The 19,082-nt window shown below is 36.7% G+C and overlaps 1 protein-coding gene across 1 annotated transcript in view; it reads right to left on the bottom strand.

The window, feature by feature from the left end:
- The window catches only part of C3H4orf17 (chromosome 3 C4orf17 homolog), a 35,908-nt gene that overhangs the window by 7,182 nt on the left and 9,644 nt on the right, over window positions 1–19,082 (bottom strand). The window contains exons 3-5 of the mRNA XM_054485413.1: window positions 17,118–17,327; window positions 15,244–15,308; window positions 9,858–10,001 (exon numbers count right to left, since the gene is read on the bottom strand). Coding sequence (XP_054341388.1) covers window positions 9,858–10,001; window positions 15,244–15,308; window positions 17,118–17,327 — 419 coding nt within the window. The remainder of the gene's footprint in view (window positions 1–9,857; window positions 10,002–15,243; window positions 15,309–17,117; window positions 17,328–19,082) is intronic.

Genomic DNA, 19,082 nt, shown 5'->3' with positions numbered 1-19,082 from the left:
AGATTCTGGGGATTCCAGCCTTGGTACCTACCATAAAAGTTGTCCTGACACCCTGTCTTTGCAGGACTTTGCAATTCTCATTCTAACAATCATATTTTCCAAAATGGTTCCTGACCTTGAGTTCTGAGTGCCTGTCCTGAACATATTTCATGAAATGGCATAATGTATATGATTCATATCTTCTCATCTTTATTGGCATTATTCTATACTCACAAGTCTATGTGCTGTAAGGATGAGTGCAAATTTTAACACATGGGGAAATTCCTGAAACTTGAAATGGAACTTTTTCAATTACTCCCACTAGCGGGGAGCTCCCTGGTCATTGGACCTATTCAATTAGAAATCAGAGTCAAGGATCCATCCTCAGTTTTTGTGTGTTGTGGCTTGAAATGGAGTGTGCAAAGAACATGGTTGAGCCCTCTTTAACAATATATTTGCCCTCCCGAGTGGTAAAAGGTCAGGTCTGGCAGGATTTAGTGACTTCGAATCTCTGTAAGGAGTGGTCACAGGGGAAAAAATCGGTGGTATTAATGCACATTACCAGAAGAAACTACCCAAACCAGTCCTGGGATTCGAGGTTTGAATGGCAATGAACTGGATTTCTAAGAAACTGTCGTCTCTGGTCAAAGAAAACTGGTTTTGCCAGGTTCTGGAATAGGAGACTTCTATCCCTATGTTTGTCCAAACTTTTTTTTAAAATTGAAAACCTAGGCATGAACTATCTGACATTGTTTATTCATATTTTTCCCTTAAAAGAGATGTTAAATTATTTGTTTGCTGATTACTTAACATTTGAAATGAAGGAGTTACCATTTACTCTGCACATCTGTATTAAAATAAATAATTCTAAATATGTTCACTATCAACTCCAAACATTTAAAGAAGCTGAAACAATGGCCCTTGTTAAAAATTATTATCTAACCTATCAATCCTTATCTTTTTCTTGGAGTTTTTAGTCTATTTGTCCTTTTGCATAGTTTTGAGTGTACCGTATTGCTATTTGTTTTTTATTTTTTCCTTCTCTTACTGTTCCCCTTATTCTTATCTCTGCCTCCTTTTGGATTAATCAAGTGTATTTTAGTATTCCACTTTATCCTCTCCATTGGCTTTTTAGCTATACTTTTTTTGTTGTTCAAGGGATTAAAATATGCATCCTTAACCTAATATAGTGTTCCTTGAATTAATATTATACCACTTAATGTATAATGTAAGAACCTTATGAGTTATACTTCCATTTATCTCTCACCCGAACTTTGTGTTATTGTTTTACATTTTACCACTCTGTTTTCTTTATAACCACACTTATCTCCCTCTCACCTCTTCCTTTACTTCCGAATGACAGAACTATAAAATGTCAGCTTTTTAAAAAAAATTTAAGAGCCTTAAAGTGTCATTTCATTGTCTTATGGCTTGCATATTTCCAGTGAGAAGTCAGCTGTCATTTTTATCATTACAGTCATGCACCATATAACAATGTTTCAGTCAACAGTGGACCACATATATGATGGCGGTCCAATAAGATTGTCATATTGTATTTTTACTGTAGCTTTTCCTGTTTAGATACACAAATACTTACCATTGTGCTACAATTTCTACAGTATTCAGTATAGTAAAATGCTATATAGGTTTATAGCCTAGGAGCAATAGGCTATACCATATGGCCTAGGTGTGTAGTAGCTGTAACATCTAGGTTCATGTAAGTACACTCTGTGATGTTTATACAACAATGAAACTGTCTGACACATTTCTCAGAATGTATTCCTGTCATTAAGTGATGCATGACTGCATATGTAATACGTCTTTTTTCTCTTGCTGATTTCAAGATATTCTCTTTGGTTTTCTGCAACTTTATTATGATGTGCCCAGATGTAACTTCTGTGTTTATCTTTCTTGGGTTTTGTAAGGTTTCGTCAAAATTGGAAAAATATTAGATATTAGCTCTTCAAATAACTTTTATGCTCTAATCTCTCTTTCCTCTTCCTCTGAGACTCCAATTGCACATATGTTAGACCACCCAATGTATTCTCACAGGTCAATAAGGTTTTGTTTACATTTTTTAAGTCTTTTTACTTTAATTTGGATTTTTTATTGCCCTCTCTTTAACTCCACTTATATGTTTTTTTTCTGCAGTGCCAAGTGTGCTGCTAATCACATCCAGTGAAATTTTGATTTCAAATATTGTACAGTCATGCATTACTTAATGACAAGAACATGTTTTGAGAAATGCATCATTAATGATCCTGTCATTGTGTGAACATCATAGAGTGTGCTTACACAAACCTAGATGATACAGCCTACTACACACCTAGGCTATATGGTATAGCCTATTGTTCCTGGGCTACAAACCTGTACAGCGTGTTACTGTACTAAACACTGTAGGCAATTGTAACACATTGGTAAGTATTTGTGTATATAACCATATCTAAACATAGAAAAGGTACAGTAAAGATACCATATTACATACTTATGGTACCACTGTCATATTTATGATCTGTTATTGGTGGAAACATTGTTATGCAGTGCATAGCTGTATTTCTCAATTCTAAAATTTCCTTTTGGTCTCTTTTTAATTTCCATTTCTCTTGAGAGATGCCTCATCTATTCACTCAGTGTGTCTTTTTTTTTCCTAGAAATCCTTGAAAATCTTTAAAAACAATCTCTTTTACAGCCTTTTCTACTAATTTCCACATCTGTGCCATTTCTGTGTCTGTTATTATCAATTCTTTTTTTTTCTTCTGCTTATGGGTTGTAGTTTGCTATTCTTTGCATGTCTAATAACTATTATTTTAGCGACTTTATATATGCTACATTGTGGAGAGTCTATATTTTGCAACCTGTGGATCAGGAGGTGCCCTCATGAGCCCACGCCACAGGGTCCTGGGCCTGAAACACAGAGCTGTGTGGAGTCTCAGCAGAATAGCCACTCAGGCACACACAGAAACCTGAGAGTTTTATATACTCCAGCTCAGGAATCCTGGCAAGGCAGGAAATCCATCTGTACATATCCCTAGGAAGAGGACTGAATCCATGGAGCTAAGCAGTGTCATTCTGTTTGCCCGACTTACAGGGCATCTCACAAGTTAAGACCCACTGGCTTGGAATTCCAGCCAGCCAGTGGGAACAGGCTGGAGACTGCCTGTGATGGGACCAAGTTCCCAGGGGAAGGGGCAGCCAGCATATCTGTGTTTTGGTCAACTCAGCTGTTCTAGCCTGCTGGCTCCAGGAGTGCAGGCCATCTGGACAAGGAGGAGTCCCCCACAACACAGCACAGCTGCTGTGCCAGATCATGCCCAGACTGCTTTTTTAAGTGGGATCCTGATCCATTCCTCCTCACTGGGTGGGGCCTCCCTGTGGGAATTTCAGCAACTCTAGCTAGGGTCATACACACAGGGCTCTGATCTCCCCCTGGGACAGAGCCCCTTGGGGGAGAGGCAGCTGTTGTCTCTGCATTTCAGTTGGCTCAGCCATTCCAGCCTGCCAGCACTGGAGAGTTCAGGTCTGGACAAGGAAGAGTTCCCCCCAATGCAGCATACCTGCTCTTCCCAAAAGCAGCCAGTCTGCTTCTTTAAGTAGGTCCCTGATCCCATTCCTCCTGATCCGGTAATACCTCACAATAGAAGCCTCTACACACCTCCTATAGGAGCATTCGAGACAGCAACAGCTCAGTAACCCCCTAGGATGGAGATCCCAGAGGAAGGAGCAAGCAGACACCTTTGCTGTCTTGCAGCTTTCACTGGTGATACCTCTAGGTATGGGAAAACTCAAAGCAACCAGGGTCTGGAGCAGACCCCCAGCAAACTGCAGCAGCCCTACAGAAGAGTGGCCTGACTGTTAGAAGAAAAACAAACAAACAGAAAACAACAACAACAAAGATGCCACAAAAATCCCATTTAAAGGTCAGCAACCTCAAAGATTGAAGGTAGATAAGCCCACAAAGATGAATAAGAATCAATGCAAAAATGCTGAAAACTCAAAAAGCCAGGGTGCTGCTTCTCCTCTAAATGACTGCAACACATCTCAAGCAAGGGCACAGAACTGGGCTGAGGCTTAGATGGCTGAATGAGAGAAGTAGGCTTCAGAAGGTGGGTAATAACAAACTTTGCTAAGCTAAAGGAGCATGTTGTAACCTAATGTAAAGAAGCTAAGAATCATGATAAAATAATACATAAGCTGATAACAAGAATAGCCAGTTTAGAGAGGAACATAACTGACCTGATGGAGCTGAAAAACACAACACAAGAACTTCACAATGTAATTATAAGTATTCATAGCAGAAAAGACCAAGTGGAGGAAAGAATCTTAGAACTTGAAGCATATCTTTCTGAAATAAGACAGGCAGACAAAAATAGAGACAGAAGAATGAAAAGAAATAAGCAAAACCTCCGAGAAATGTGGGATTATGTAAAAAGATTGAACTTAACAACTGATTAGAATACCTGAAAGAGATGAGGAGAATGGAACCAAGTTGGAAAACATACTTCAGGATATCATCTAGGAGAACTTCCCCAAACTAGCAAGACAGGCCAACATTCAAATTCAGGAAATCTGGAGAACCCTGGTAAGATACTCCATGAGAAGATCCACCCTAAGATACATCATCATCAGATTTTCTAAGGTCAAAACGAAAGAAAAAACATTAAGGGCAGCCAGAGAGAAAGGCCAGGTCACCTACAAGGGGAAGTCCATCAGACTAACACCAGATCTCTCAGTGGAAACCCTACAAGCCAGAAGAAATTGGGAGCCCATATTCGACATTCTTAAAGAAAAGAGTTTCCAACCCAGAATTTCACATCTGGCCAAACTGAGTTCCATAAGAGAAGGATAAATAAGATCCTTTTTAGACAAGCAAATGCCGAGGGAATTGTCACCACTAGGCCTGCCTTGCTCCTGAAGGAAGCACTAAATATGGAAAGGAAAACTTTTACCAGCCACTACAAAAACACAGCTAAGAACACAGACCAGTGACACTATGAAGCAACCACATAAACAAGTCTGCAAAATAACCAGCTAGCATTCATGGTGACAGGATCAAATTCACACATAGCAATACTAACCTTAAATGTAAATGGGCTAAATGCATTAGAGAAATGCAAATCAAAACCACAATGAGATACCATCTCACACCAGTCACAATTGTGATTATTAAAAAGTCAAAAGACAATAGATGCTGGCAAAGTTGTGGAGAAAAAGGAACAATTTTACACTGTTGGTGGGAGTATAAATTAGTTCAACCATTGTGGAAGACAGTGTGGTGATTCCTCAGTGATCTAGAGGCAGAAATACCATTTGACCCAGCAATCTCATTACTGGGTATATACCCAAAGGAATATAAATTATTTTGTTATAAAGATATATGCATGCATATGTTCACTGCAGCACTATTCACAATAGCAAAGTCATGGAATCAACCTAAATGCCCATCAATGATAGACTGGATAAAGAAAATGTGATACATATACACCATGGAATACTATGCAGCCATAAAAAGGAACAAGATCATGTCTTTTGCAAGGACATAGATGGAGGTGGAAGCTATTATCCTCAGCAACTAATGAAGGAACAGAAAACCAAACACCACATGTTCTCACTTATAAGTGGGAGCTGAACAATGAGAACACACGGACATATGGTGGGGAACAACACACACTGGGACCTGTCGGGGGGGGTTGGGGGAGAGGGAGAGCATCAGGAAGAATAGCTAATGGATGCTTGGCATAATACTTGGGTGATGGGATGATCTGTGCAGCAAACCACCAGAGCATACGTTTACCTGTGTAACAAACCTGCACATCCTGCACATCTATCCCGGAACTTAAAATAAAAGTTGAGGGAAAAAATAGTGTTTGGTTCTTGAACGTAATTAATATATTGGCAAGTGAACTTGATGTCTTGAAATTTTATTTTAGGATTTGAGAATCTAGCCTAGAGTAGCCTCTATTGCAGGGCTATTTTTAAGGTGTAACTTTTCTGTGGTCTGAATTGAAGTCCTGGTATGTTCCGCAAGGTATCTTCACTCTGGCGAGGTCTTTTCAAGGTTTCTTAGAACTCCAGCAACTCTAAGCTCTGTGATACCTTCCATTAGCTCTCCTTGCCAGGTCTCAGAATCGCCCTGTACATGTGAGGCTTCATATTGGACTGAACACTTAATGGTACCCCTAAATTTCTGGAGCTCATTCTCTGCACAGATTTATCTTCTTCAGATCTTACTTTGCAAGTTCCAGCCACCTCAGCATCCCCAAATACTAAACTCTGTTTTCTGTACCTAGTGAAACTGCTGCTCTCTGTTCAGGCTCCACTTCTCTGTGCCATGATTAGGCATGTGCCCCAGGCAGAAGTCTGGGTTGAACATGGAAATAACCCCAATTGTTTCTCTTCTCTCAATGGTCCAATCTGTAGTGTCTGTTGCCCAGTACCTGAAAATCGTTTCTGTATATATTTTGCTGAATTATATAGTTTTTTACAGCAGGAGGTTAAGGGTCCAGCCTAATCTATCATTTTCGAACCAGAGTCCCTTGTTTGCAACTTTGTCACCCCTTATCTCCCCAAATTAATCTGCATATTGTATCCAGAGTGATTTTTCTAAAGTACAGTTCTAACTATGTAATTCTTATACTTACAAAGTAATTCAGTATCATTTAGTGCTTAAAATTCTTTATTGGCTTCCCACACCCCTTGGGATGAAATCTGGACACCTTGATAGGACTTATAAAGTACTACATTATCCAGTCTGTTCTTAAGTCCCCCGCCCCATCTCTTGCCACTTTCTCCAAGCACTGTCTGCATCAATCATATTAATTGTTGTTCGTTGTTTTAAATAAGCAATGCTCTCACTCCTTAGTCTTAAGATACGAAGGTCAATTGACTGGGAAAGATCTCTTCCATACTTCTCTTTATCTTCTAATTATATCCTAAATATTCTTTATGTCCCTTTCTCCTTGAAGGCTCTCCGAGCTACAAAGTCTCCTGGTACATATTCCTATAACAGCTGCACTATTATTTCATAACCTCTATGAATGAAGAAATTGATTGTATCATACTCTAGTATTTTGTAGCTTGACATTAAATATTTACAGAATAAATGGATGTGTTTGGTCGACTCTTCTTTTTAAATTTGAGACTCAGCGGGTACATGTGCACGTTTGTTACATGGATATACCGAATAATGCTGAGCTTTGGGCTTCGTTGACTACATCACGCAAATAGTGAAGAGAGTTCCTGATAGTTTTTCATTCTTTGCTTTCCTTCCTTCCTCCTACCTTTTGGAGTTTCCAGTGTCTATTGTTCTCATCTTTATGTCTACATGTACCCAGTGTTTAGCTCCCATTTACCGGTGAGAATATGCAGTATTTGGTTTTCTGTTTCTGTATTCATTGACTTAGAATAATGACCTCTAGCTGGATCCATGTTGCTGCAAAATGTATTATTCCATATTTTATGGCTGTGTAGTATTCCATGGTGTATATGTACCACATTTTCTTTATTCAATTCATCACTGATGGGCACTGAGGTTGATTCCATGTCTTTGCTATTGTGAGTATTGCTGTGATAAACATGCCAGTGCAGGTGTCTTTTTATCTTTTAGAACAATTTATTTTCCTTTGGGTATATACCCAGTAATGGGATTGCTGGTTTGAATGGCAATTCTATTTATAGTTCCTAGAGAACTCTCCAAACTGCTTTCCACAGGGCTGAACTAATTTATAGTCCCACCAACAGTTTATAAGAGTTTGGAAGACATTTTGGTGTTATGTCTATAAAGATCTTTGGAAGGAAGGCTTAAAACATGGTGCTAATAGATAATAGACATGGAGTTATGTTTCTCTTTCCTTTTAAAGTAATAATCATGAAACTGCATACCTTTTCACACATACCCCTGCAAAAACATTTCCTGATTTCACAGCCCATTTAGAGTTACTCAACGGATAGTAGGAAATTAGAAAATATTCCACATTTTTTTTGTAGGAAACATGGAAGAATAGAATGCCTCCAAGATGAGCAGTATTTCCAGGGCTCTTTTATACAAGCCAAAAAAATCTTGATAAAAACTACTTTATCACTTTATTCCCTCTCTGTTCATTTATTTAGCAAATAGTCAACAACTATTTGGCAAAATGCCATTGTCTGTGTGCCAGTTAATATTTTTAAAGCGAAGTGGTGAGTGCTAAGAAATCAGTTGTGAACAAGGCAGACAAGATCCCTGCCTTCAAAGAGTTTATATTTTAGTGTGTTTTATATCAACCAATGTCCAGTTAAGTTGATTTTTGTAAGATAGAAGATGCTTTTGAGAGGAGGGCTCTTTCATAGATGCCCAGAAAGCCAGCTCTATAGGATCATGCTGTTCTATTCATATGCCCAAGGAAGAATGACAGTCTTACTAAAACTGCATTCATTTTATGGATTATTTGAGTTGAGAACTATGTATTTAGCTGATTTTCTACAGTTGTGCTTTTGATTTTGAGTTCACTTTTCCTTTTAATTTATTTATTCAATATCCAACAAATACTTATCTAACAATTACTAGGTGTCTAGCACTCACTTAGGCACTGAAGATTAAGCAGTAGCAAAGGCAGACAAGTGTGAGATCTTATATGATTTAAATTTTAGTGGGAGTAGGGAGAGGAGAGAGAGAAAATATTGAACTAAATAAATAAGTCTGAACATACATATATAGCATATTTATGCAAAAAATTACCAAGGGTAATGGGATATAGAGTGACTGGTTAGCTACTTTAGATTGGATGGTTAGAGAAAGTATTTCTGAGTAAGCAATACTTAAACTGAGACCTTAATGGCAGGTGATCACTGAGCCAATAAAGAGAAAGATAATTCTTAGAGGAAAGCTCTTAAGGTGAGAATGAGAAAATTTTAGAAAGATCAAAGTGGCCAGAGTGTAGCAGGTGAAACAGTGATTCTGAAGACTCTGTATAATATAAAGTCTTAGCCAGAATCATCAGGAAATAATGTATAAGCATAAGTCAAATATGTAGATACTCTCCTTTCTATACATTTCCTTTTGTTCTCCTTCTCAAGTTTAATTATCAGCATAAATTATTACACTAATGTCACTATCATAGTCTGTGCTCTACTTTTAAAATACTTCTTTGTTAGGCTTATTCAATAACCATCTCTACAACATGCTCTGTTATTTGTAATTGTAACTACAGACACTGATTACTTAAAATTCCAGTTAGAGGCATCTTACAATCTTTTAACCCTTAGTTCATTGTAGTGGGACTTAACGGTAGTTCAATATGGAGGTTACCAAAGAGATTAAAAGAAGGAAAAAAAATGGCAGATGACAAATATCAGCTGACTGATGTATTCTTGATTTTATATCATTCTCAGAAATAACTGTGGCTGGGGAGGGCCTTTCAGGAAGCTGGTATGACATATTACTATTAATATAACTAAGTTTATAACCCCAGACAGAGAAAGTTTGAAGACATAGTTTTGCAAAGAAAAGAGGAAGAGATGAATGTTGATTGGAGGAATCTATGCTTTAAAATATGAGAAGTAAATGTATAGATTGCGGCAAGACATTAAGAGTAGTGTCTCTCAAGTATTAGAAAGATGATAACGAAAGATGGAAAGAATAGGGCTGGGTATGTGAGATAAACAACAAGCTTTTCATTACATCTGAATCAATAATTGTGTTTATCTGAGAGTGGCAAGATTCCAGGGAAAGGTAAGACTGGAAATGAAAATAGGAGTATGCCTTGGATTTCAGGCTAAGCAGTCTTAAATCAATTCAGTTATCAGTAAGGAATCATTTAAGAGTTTTAAGGATGTTAGTGGTATAAATTTTTTTGTATATCATGCTGTTTCCAAGTTAAGGATTTGATAAACCTGATACTTACTTTTATTTCCTGATCCAGATAGTTTGGTATGCAAATGGTGTTTGCTTTCACATCATTCTTGGTACTCATCATCCCTGAAGAACAGGAGCCAGGAGTAGAGCATGCCTTTGGAGGTGATGGTGATCTTTTGGCATTAATTTCTTCCTAAATCAAAGGTATAATATAACCAATATACATTTGCATCCACCTATATTTTCTATGAAAATTCAATGTAAAATGAATTGGAAATATTGTGGATAATAAGAGAGATACATGAAAGTAAAAAAAGGTTAGTTTTATCTTAAGCTATCAAATATTTATATTTGGAGACAAAACAAATAGTGATATTAACTTTTGATGAAATCATTTTAAACTCTTGGCTAAATAACAAGATAACAAATTTGTAATATGCAATGTATAACCTTTTATATTGCAGTTCCAGATAACAGCCAACTCATGACACATGAAATTTGCTGTTAAGTTGGGAAGATTTCTCTTTTATGGCCAGGAAAAGACAGCTGAGAGGTTTTATGCTTTGTCTGTGAAGCAACTGCATGATGCAAATTGCTACTTCCTTGCTCCAAGTAACAGCTAACAGCTGAGAGTTAGAAAGGCAAACTAAATTTCTTCCATTATCAGTTGGAAGGGAAATAGAAAGGTTATTTTCCCATTCTGGGAGGTAAGTACACTGTTTGCAATTTTTAAAAATTAAAAGGTTCTGGGAGCTTTAAGTCCATGAAGAGTTACAGAAGCCTTAGATCCATGGGTCTGTTCCAGGAAAGGCTTTCTACCCTTCAGAAGTGACTGATTTATAACAACACATAGAACCTAGTGCCTAAATGAGTCAACAACCTGGGATTTTGATGATTGGAATTGATAAAACAATATTTAACTTTATGTTTAGCAAAAATAAATCTACATTATATTTGAGGCATTCTTTTTTTAAGTTTATTATACAGACTTCGTTATGGAAAAATAATAACACAGTAAGTCCTTAATGTTGTTGATAGCTCTTAGAAACTGACTTTATGTGAGATGATGTATAACAAATCCAGTTTTTTTTCTCATCAACTGATATGGTTGGCTCTGTGTCCCCTCCCAAATCTCACCTTGAATTGTGATAATCCCCATGTGTCAAGGGCAGGACCTGGTGGAGTTAATTGAATCATGGGGTCAGGTTCCCCCATACTGTTCCCATGAAAGTGAGTTCTCATGAGATCTGATGGTTTTTATAAGTGGCCTCCCCCTTTACTTGGCTCTCGCTTTTCTTGCCTGCTGCCATGTAAGACATGCCAGTTTTGCCTTCTGCTATGATTGTAAGTTTCCTGACTCCACCCTAGCCAGGCAGAACTGTGAGTCAATTAAACCTCTTTTCCTTATAAATTACCCAATCTTGTATATGTCACACAAATAAAGTCCAGCAATTGAGTCATGAGTCAAAGAAGAAATAATAATGAGAATTAGAAAATACACTGAACTCAGTGAAAATGGTATATACAAAAATTGTGAGAGTGGCTAAAGCAATCTTCAGCAGGGAATTTATAGCTTTAAAATACATATATTAGAAAGATAAAATGAGTTAGAAAAACAGCAATAAGATAAAGTATGTAATAGAAAGAGAAAACTAACAACAGCAGAAATTAATAAAATAGAAAATATACAACATAGAGAATCAAAAAATCATGAAAATCAATTCTTTGATATACTAATAAAATCAATAAACTTACTGAATAAACTTTTGTTGAAAATTATAAACTTCTTTTCATTGAGAAAAGCAAAGACACAAATTAACACAACTAATATGTAAAAGGGTACTTCTTACAGAACCAGCAGATATTTTTAAAAGAATATAAGGATATTATGAATAACTTTGTCAATAAATCTGAATTTAGACTGAATAAACAACTTTCAGAAAAGAATATATTACCAAAAACTGATTCAAGGAGAAATAGAAAATCTGAACAGTTTTATAAAAAATAGATTTCAAAGCAAAGAATAGTGTCAGGGATGAAGAGAGTAACTTCATCATGATAAAAAGGTCGTTTTATCAAGAAGACATAGCAAACCTAAACAGTTTTATGCCTAATAAGAGAGCTTCAAAATACATGATTAAAAACTGGTAGAAATGGAAAGATAAATTTAAAAATCCACAATTATAATCAGTGATTTCAACACCTCTCCCTCAATAATTGGCAGAAAAAGTAGCCAATCAGTAAGGCTATAGAACGAGGGTCCCCAAATCCCTGGACCACAACCTGCTGCACAACAGAATGTGAGCAGTGGGAGGGGCAAGTGAGCACTACCGCCTGAGTTCTGCCTCCTGTCAGATCAGCAGCGGCATTGGATTCTCACAGGAGTGCAAACCCTCTTGTGAACTGCGCATGCAAGGGATGTAGGTTGTGTGCTCCTTATGAGAATGGAACACCTGATGATCTGAGGTGGAATAATTTCATCCTGAAACCATTTCCCCCACCCCACCACAGGTCTGTAGAAAAATAGTCTTCCGAAAAAGTTTGGGAGCTGCTGCTGTAGAAGACTTGAACAACAGTATCACCTAACTTGACCTAATTGATATTTATATTGCGTTCTACCAAACAACAGCAGAGTGAATGTTTGTTTCATGGGTAGATGAAAAATTTATTAAAGTCAACACTATTCTAGGCCATATAACAAGTCTCAATAAATTTAAAACATTACAAAGTATACAAAGTGTGTTCTCTGACTACAATGGGATTAAGTGGGAATTAATAACATAAAGATATCTGGAAAATCCCCCAAATATTTAGAAAGTAAATAATATGATTTTAAGTAACCCATGGGTGAAAGAAGAAATTAAAAACGATATTAGGAAGTATTTTGAACATAACGAAAATCAAAATTCAACACAGTAAAATTGGGGGATGCAGCCAAAGTAATGCTTATAGGAAAAATGTAATAATAAATGCTTATATTAGAAAAAAAAAGTCTCAAATCAATGACCTAAGATTTTACCTTCTATAAAGATAGGAGCCAAAGTCAATGAAATGGAAACACAAAAGCAAAACAATAGAGATACTCAATGAAATGGAATACTGATTCTTTAAAATGATCAATAAAACTCACAAACCTCTAGCTAGACACATCAGGAAAAAAACAAGACACAAATTGCCAAAATCAGGAATGAGAGAACAAACATTAAACATTATAAAATAATAAACGGAATATTTTTAAAAACTTTATATCAGTAAGTCAACAACTTAGATGAAATGGACATATTCTTTGCAAAATACAAACTACCAATGCTGGCTAAAGAAGAAATAGACAACCCAAATAGCCTATATCTATAAAAAAAAAAAAAAAGAAATTGAATTTGTAGTTAAAAACCTTGACTCAAAGGAGATATCTAGCCTAATATTTTACTGAAGATTTCTACTAAACTTTTAAGGAAGAATTAATGTCCATTCTACATAAAATCTTCCAGACTATTAAACAGGAATTCCCAACTTATTCTCTAAAGCCAGCATTATGCTGATATTAAAACCAGAAAAAGACTTTATAAGAAAACTACAAACAAATATTCCTCATAGACACAAGAATGCTAAAAATTTTTAATGAAATTTTAGTGTATGACAATGATAATACATCATGACCAAGTGAGGTTTTTACTGGATATGCAAGGTTGGTTCAAATTTGAAACTTAGCCAATGTAATTTACTATATTAACAGACTAAAAAAGAAACATCATTTGATCATCTCAGCTAGATACTGAAACAGCATTTGGCAAAATACATCTCTCCCCATTTCTGTTAAAACTCTTAGCACACGAGGAATGGAAGGGAACTTTCTCAGCCATATAAAGGTCATCCACTAATAAAGTAAATGAACATAATATTTAATGGTGAAAGTCTGAATGCTTTCCTCCTACGATCAGGTACAAGGCAAGGATGTCTGCCCTCATCATTTCTATTCAACATTGTACTAGAGGTTCTAGCCATAGCAATAAAGCACAATACAGAGATAAACAGCATGCAGATGTGAAACTATGATGGAAAAAATTATAAATTTTTTAAAGACACTTATCAAAAAAAGAACATCCTCAGACTGGAAGAAAATATTTGCAAAAACATGCATGTAACAAAAGATTTAATCTAGAATATATGAAGAACTTTTACAACATTATAATTAAAAAGTCAACAACCAATTTTTATTATTTTTGAAACGGAATCTTGCTCTGTCACCAGGCTGCAGTGCAGTGGCACCATCTCGGCTCACTGCAACCTCCTCCACCTCCCGAATTCAAGCAATTCCCCTGCCTCAGCCTCCCAATAGCTGGGACTACAGGTGCATACCACCACGCCCGACTAATTTTTTTTGTATTTTAGTAGAGACGGGGTTACACCATGTTGGCCAGGATGGTCTCGATCTCCTGACCTCATGATCTGCCTGCCTCGGCCTCCCAAAGTGCTGGGATTACAGGTGTGAGCCACTGCGCCCCGCCAACAACCCAGTTTAAGAAGTGGACAAAAGATCTAACAATATATTTCCCATAAAAAGATATATACATGGCAAGTAAGAATTGGAAAAGATGTCAACATCATGAGGAAAATGCAAATTAAAACCACAATAAGATACTACTACATACCCACTAGGTTGGCTAAAAATAAAAAGACTGACCATTCTAAGCTTGGGGAAGACATGGAGGAAAAAAATTCATACACTGCTGGTGGGAATGTAAAATGGGACAATCATTTTGGAAAACAATTTGGCTATTTCTTAGAAACTTAAACATACAACTACTATAAGACACAGTTATTTCACTCATAGGAATTATCCAAGAGAAAAGAAAGTATATATCCAAACAAAGACTTGTACACAAATGTTCATATTAGCTTTGCCAGAAATTGGGAACGACCTAAATGTCCCTCAACAGGTAACTAGATCAACACACTGTAGGATAACCATACAATTGAATACTACTCAGCAATAAAAAGGAATGAACTATTGATGCACATAAAAACATGGATGAATCTTAAAATAATCATGCTGAGTTAAAGAAACCAGATTTTAGAAAGAGAACTCACCATATGACTTTATTTTTATAAAATCCAAAAAAGTCCATGCTAATGTTTAGTGACAGAAAGCAGACAAAGATTTGCCTGTGGGAGGGCCAGAATCGTGAGAAAACTTTTGGGAGTGATGAGGACGTGCATTCTCTTGACTGCAGTGGTAGTTTCCCAGGTGTGTATTTGTCAAAGCTCATTAAATTGTGCATTTTGAATATGTGTATCTTATATTATGTTAATTAGACTTTACTAAAGCTGTAAAAATATTGTGAAACATGGTGACTTTTCGGAAAGGTATGTTAAGAAAAGGAGAGGGACTCATAGAAGTCAAACTAAATAGATAGTGGTAAATAGCTGTTCCTTACCTTTTTAATTACTAAGGGATTCTCACTGGAAGTTTTGAAGCACTCTTTAATTTTTCTACTGGGCTCTGAAATAAAATTGAGGAAAAATGTATTTAGATTAAACTGAAAAAGAATTTATATCACATGATATATGTGTCAATTGCTGAAATAGATGAGAGTATTTCTGACTTTAAGGTCAATTCAGGAATCTGTTTATAAATATTAGGAAATTTGCAGGTAAATGGCATTATAATAACATAAAGTATTTGCATTTAAAAACTAGTTCTATGCCCAAGATGATGATATAAAAACACACGGCAAATGCTTTCTTGATCTGGTTAAACTGATTTAAAAAGTATATATTTTAGGGAAGCCGAGGCAGGCGGATCATGAGGTCAGATCGAGACCATCCTGGCTAACACGGTGAAATCCCGTCTCCACTAAAAAATACAAAAAAATTAGCCGGGTGTGGTGGCGGGTGCCTGTAGTCCCAGCTACTTGGGAGGCTGAGGCAGGAGAATGGCGTGAACCCGGGAGGTGGAGCTTGCAGTGAGTGGAGATTGTGCCACTGCACTCCAGGCTGGGCGACAGAGCAAGACTCTGTCTCAAAAAAAAAAAAAAAAGTATATATTTTAGTGTAAGACATATTTTTCTCTGTTTCCTGTCCATATAAATGTCACTTTATCTAATTAAAGAGAATTTTTTTGTTATTTGACCTTTAGACAGAAAGATGGTTTGTGCTGAATTACAATTACATTGTTTATTTTCTTTCTTCTTTTATCAGCCTCTCAACCCTACCCATTTCATACTCAGTCATATAACTAAATCCCCCTAAGTTACCCTAAAACCACTTAAAGTTTTACTTAATTTCCCTTTACATTAATTTATAGATAAAAGAAAAAGATGAGCTTTTCCCACATCTGCTATAGAAATCTTATTAGGTGGTGACACCTGATTCCCATCAAAGGCCTCTTTCTTGCAAATGTAGTTTTTAAGTTTCTAGGTTCTACAGTATAAAAAGGGACACAAGAAATAAGGGAAAATAAGTGGGCTTCAACTCTTCATTGGTAGCAGAAGGGAGGGAAGAGAAATTCTTGAAAGGATGAAATGAATTAAGTATGAAGACTTTAGAATGGTATATGTCCACATAGTGAGTACTCTATAATTGACCACTCTTATTGCTATCTTTAGAGATATATTTTACTACATTATGCCATAATAATTTTCATGTATCCTGACAGTTTTAGTAATAGCATGTAAATTGTATGGGGCAAGAAAAAGAGAACTGGATATAATTTCTACCATGCAGAATTCCTTTCTTCTATTTTACCTTGCTCTTTGGATTTTTCCACACTTTACTTTTGATCAATGCCTTTTTCCTTCAAATCAGTAAAAATTAATTCAATTGTTTACTAAGGACCAGGCACTGTGCTGGGACCTGGGGAGAAAGGAAGGATGGCAAAAACACAGAAAGCAATAACACAGGGCCTGACCTTAAGGAGACGACAGTCTCATGAGGACAATGTAAACATGCAATTTCATTCTTACTGCGTTTCCTGGACTCGATTTTCGTCTGACATAGTTTCCCTATCAATGTTGGAACAACATTCATTTCTGGCATCTTTTAGCTAGTTTTGTAGGGATTGAAGACTAGGACCACACCAAATATGTCTTAGGCACTATTAATAATAATGGTAATAACATTTTTGACATCACTGTGCTACTGAAATGAGATTAGAAGAGTGAAAAAAAATTATGTAACAAAATGTATGTTCCTCACAGTGAGGAAACTTGATGTAAAAACCACTGCAGCTATTTTAGCATCATACAGACTCCCCACACCCTTGTTTGCAGGAGGCGTAAGGAAACATTTCATCAGTTGTAACTCAACTCACCAGAATGAGGCCGTGGAGGCACTTTGGCACTGTTTAGGGCTGGCGACACTCCTCTTACAGGGCTCTCCTGGACTGCAGTGCTGGGTGGGTAACTGCACTTGGCAAATGGTATCCTGTTCTTCTCTAAGTGGTTAGACTGGCCAACTCCCCACAATGTTCCAAAAGCATTCTCATCATCATTCACAGTACAGATTGGAATGTTATTCAAGCCTAGGTGAGTAAAGATTAAAAAAAGAGACAGATCAAACAACCAGATTAGATGTTTGAAAGGTTTTCTTTGAATGATCAACAGTTTCCCAACCAAATATCATTAAATCTATGCAAAATGTTGGACTTCAAATTGTATAAACCAAAAAAAATTTGTATTATGAACCAGTGCAAGGTAGACATTCTTTGAAAGTCAGTGTAGCCAATTACATGTTTCCTTAAACTCTCCTGCCATTTTGTCAGTCTTGAGAGCCAGACCACATCGTCCATCTTGTTCTGGGATTCAAGTGGAGTAGACTTTCTTCTATCCCAGACAAATCTCTCACTTCCCAAAGCTTGATAATGACTAAGAGGGTTTGTGTTACCTCTCTTCATGAATGTCAGATTTAAATTTTTTAAAGCATCCAGAATGCCTCAATGTAACTAGGTCTTCCAGAAGAGATACACTGGCTCCCCCTTTGTCCTGGCAGAAGGTAAAGAGCTGTAGGAGCTGGAAATAGGAGACAGGATAAGGTGGACTGTGACAGAAGGAGGAAGGAGAAATTGGTATGAAAGGAACTCCTTCCTCATATGAGATTTCTGGGTTCAGTCACTCTCCTAAAAATAACTATTCGCTTTTGGCTCAAATATAGGATTTGGTTCAAATAATAAGTTATAGACAGGTTCTCTTTACAATATCAATGCTAAGTCATGTGGAATTGGACAGCTTAGGAAATGGGGGTGTGCTGGGCATTGCTTTCTGTTAATCAATGAGTTATGACAGGTAGTAAGAGATGGCTGTGTTGTCTTCCCAGAAATTGCCAGGCAAGCTTCTGGATAATGTTTTCTACACTTGCTCATTTTTCCAAATCTCTCTCCAGTACCACTGGTTCACCTCATTCTTAATTGTCTTCTCACATAACATCAAAATCATCTTTGCTGGCAACTCTGTCTGAAATGTGCCCAATCACTCTCTGTCCCCTTATGTGCTTTTATTTTTTCCACAGCATTTATCACATATCATAATACATCTGTTTGCACATTGCTTTTCTGAGCTGCATTAGAACGTAAGATTAAATTATTTAAGATATAGATCTTAAATACACAATATGCAATGGCCACAATTTTTTTTTTTTTTTTGAAGACAGAGTCTCTCCCTGTCGCCCAGGCTGGAGTGAAATGGCGCAATCTCCGCTCACTGCCACCTCCCCCTTCCAGGTTCAAGCAATTATCCTGACTCAGCCTCCTGAGTAGCTGGGATTACAGATGTGCACCACCACGCTCGTCTAATTTTTTGTATCTTTAGTAGAGGTGGGGTTTCACCATGTTGGACAGGCTGGTCTCGAACTCCTGACCTTGTAATCCGCCTACTTCAGCCTCCCAAAGTGCTGAGATTACAGGCCTGAGCCACCGTGCCTGGCCCCATCTACATCTTAAATACACATTTAAGCTAATGCTTATTAGCTAATTTGGAATATTAGAATATCTAACAAATTAGCTTTGGAATTACAGTTTAAAATGTTAAAATGATTTTACATTTCTGATTTTAAGTAGAACACTATGAAAATATTATTAAGTTGGTAAACAGTAAAGAAATGGCTTAAATAATCTATCCACAAGTATAATTTATTTAACTTACAGGAGTTATTTACAGCTTAGTGAGAATTTGTTAAGTACATAAAATCTTTTTAAAAATCAAGTATATTTAATGAGTAAGTGCCACTTAAAGCTTTCAAAGGTATTAACAAAGTTTGTAAATGTGACCAAATGTTAATCAAA

This window comes from Pongo pygmaeus, chromosome 3 (assembly GCF_028885625.2).
Source record: "Pongo pygmaeus isolate AG05252 chromosome 3, NHGRI_mPonPyg2-v2.0_pri, whole genome shotgun sequence".
NCBI lineage: Eukaryota > Metazoa > Chordata > Mammalia > Primates > Hominidae > Pongo > Pongo pygmaeus.
The sequence above is the reverse complement of the archived record's forward strand: the minus strand, read 5'-3'. Positions and strand labels throughout refer to the sequence as shown.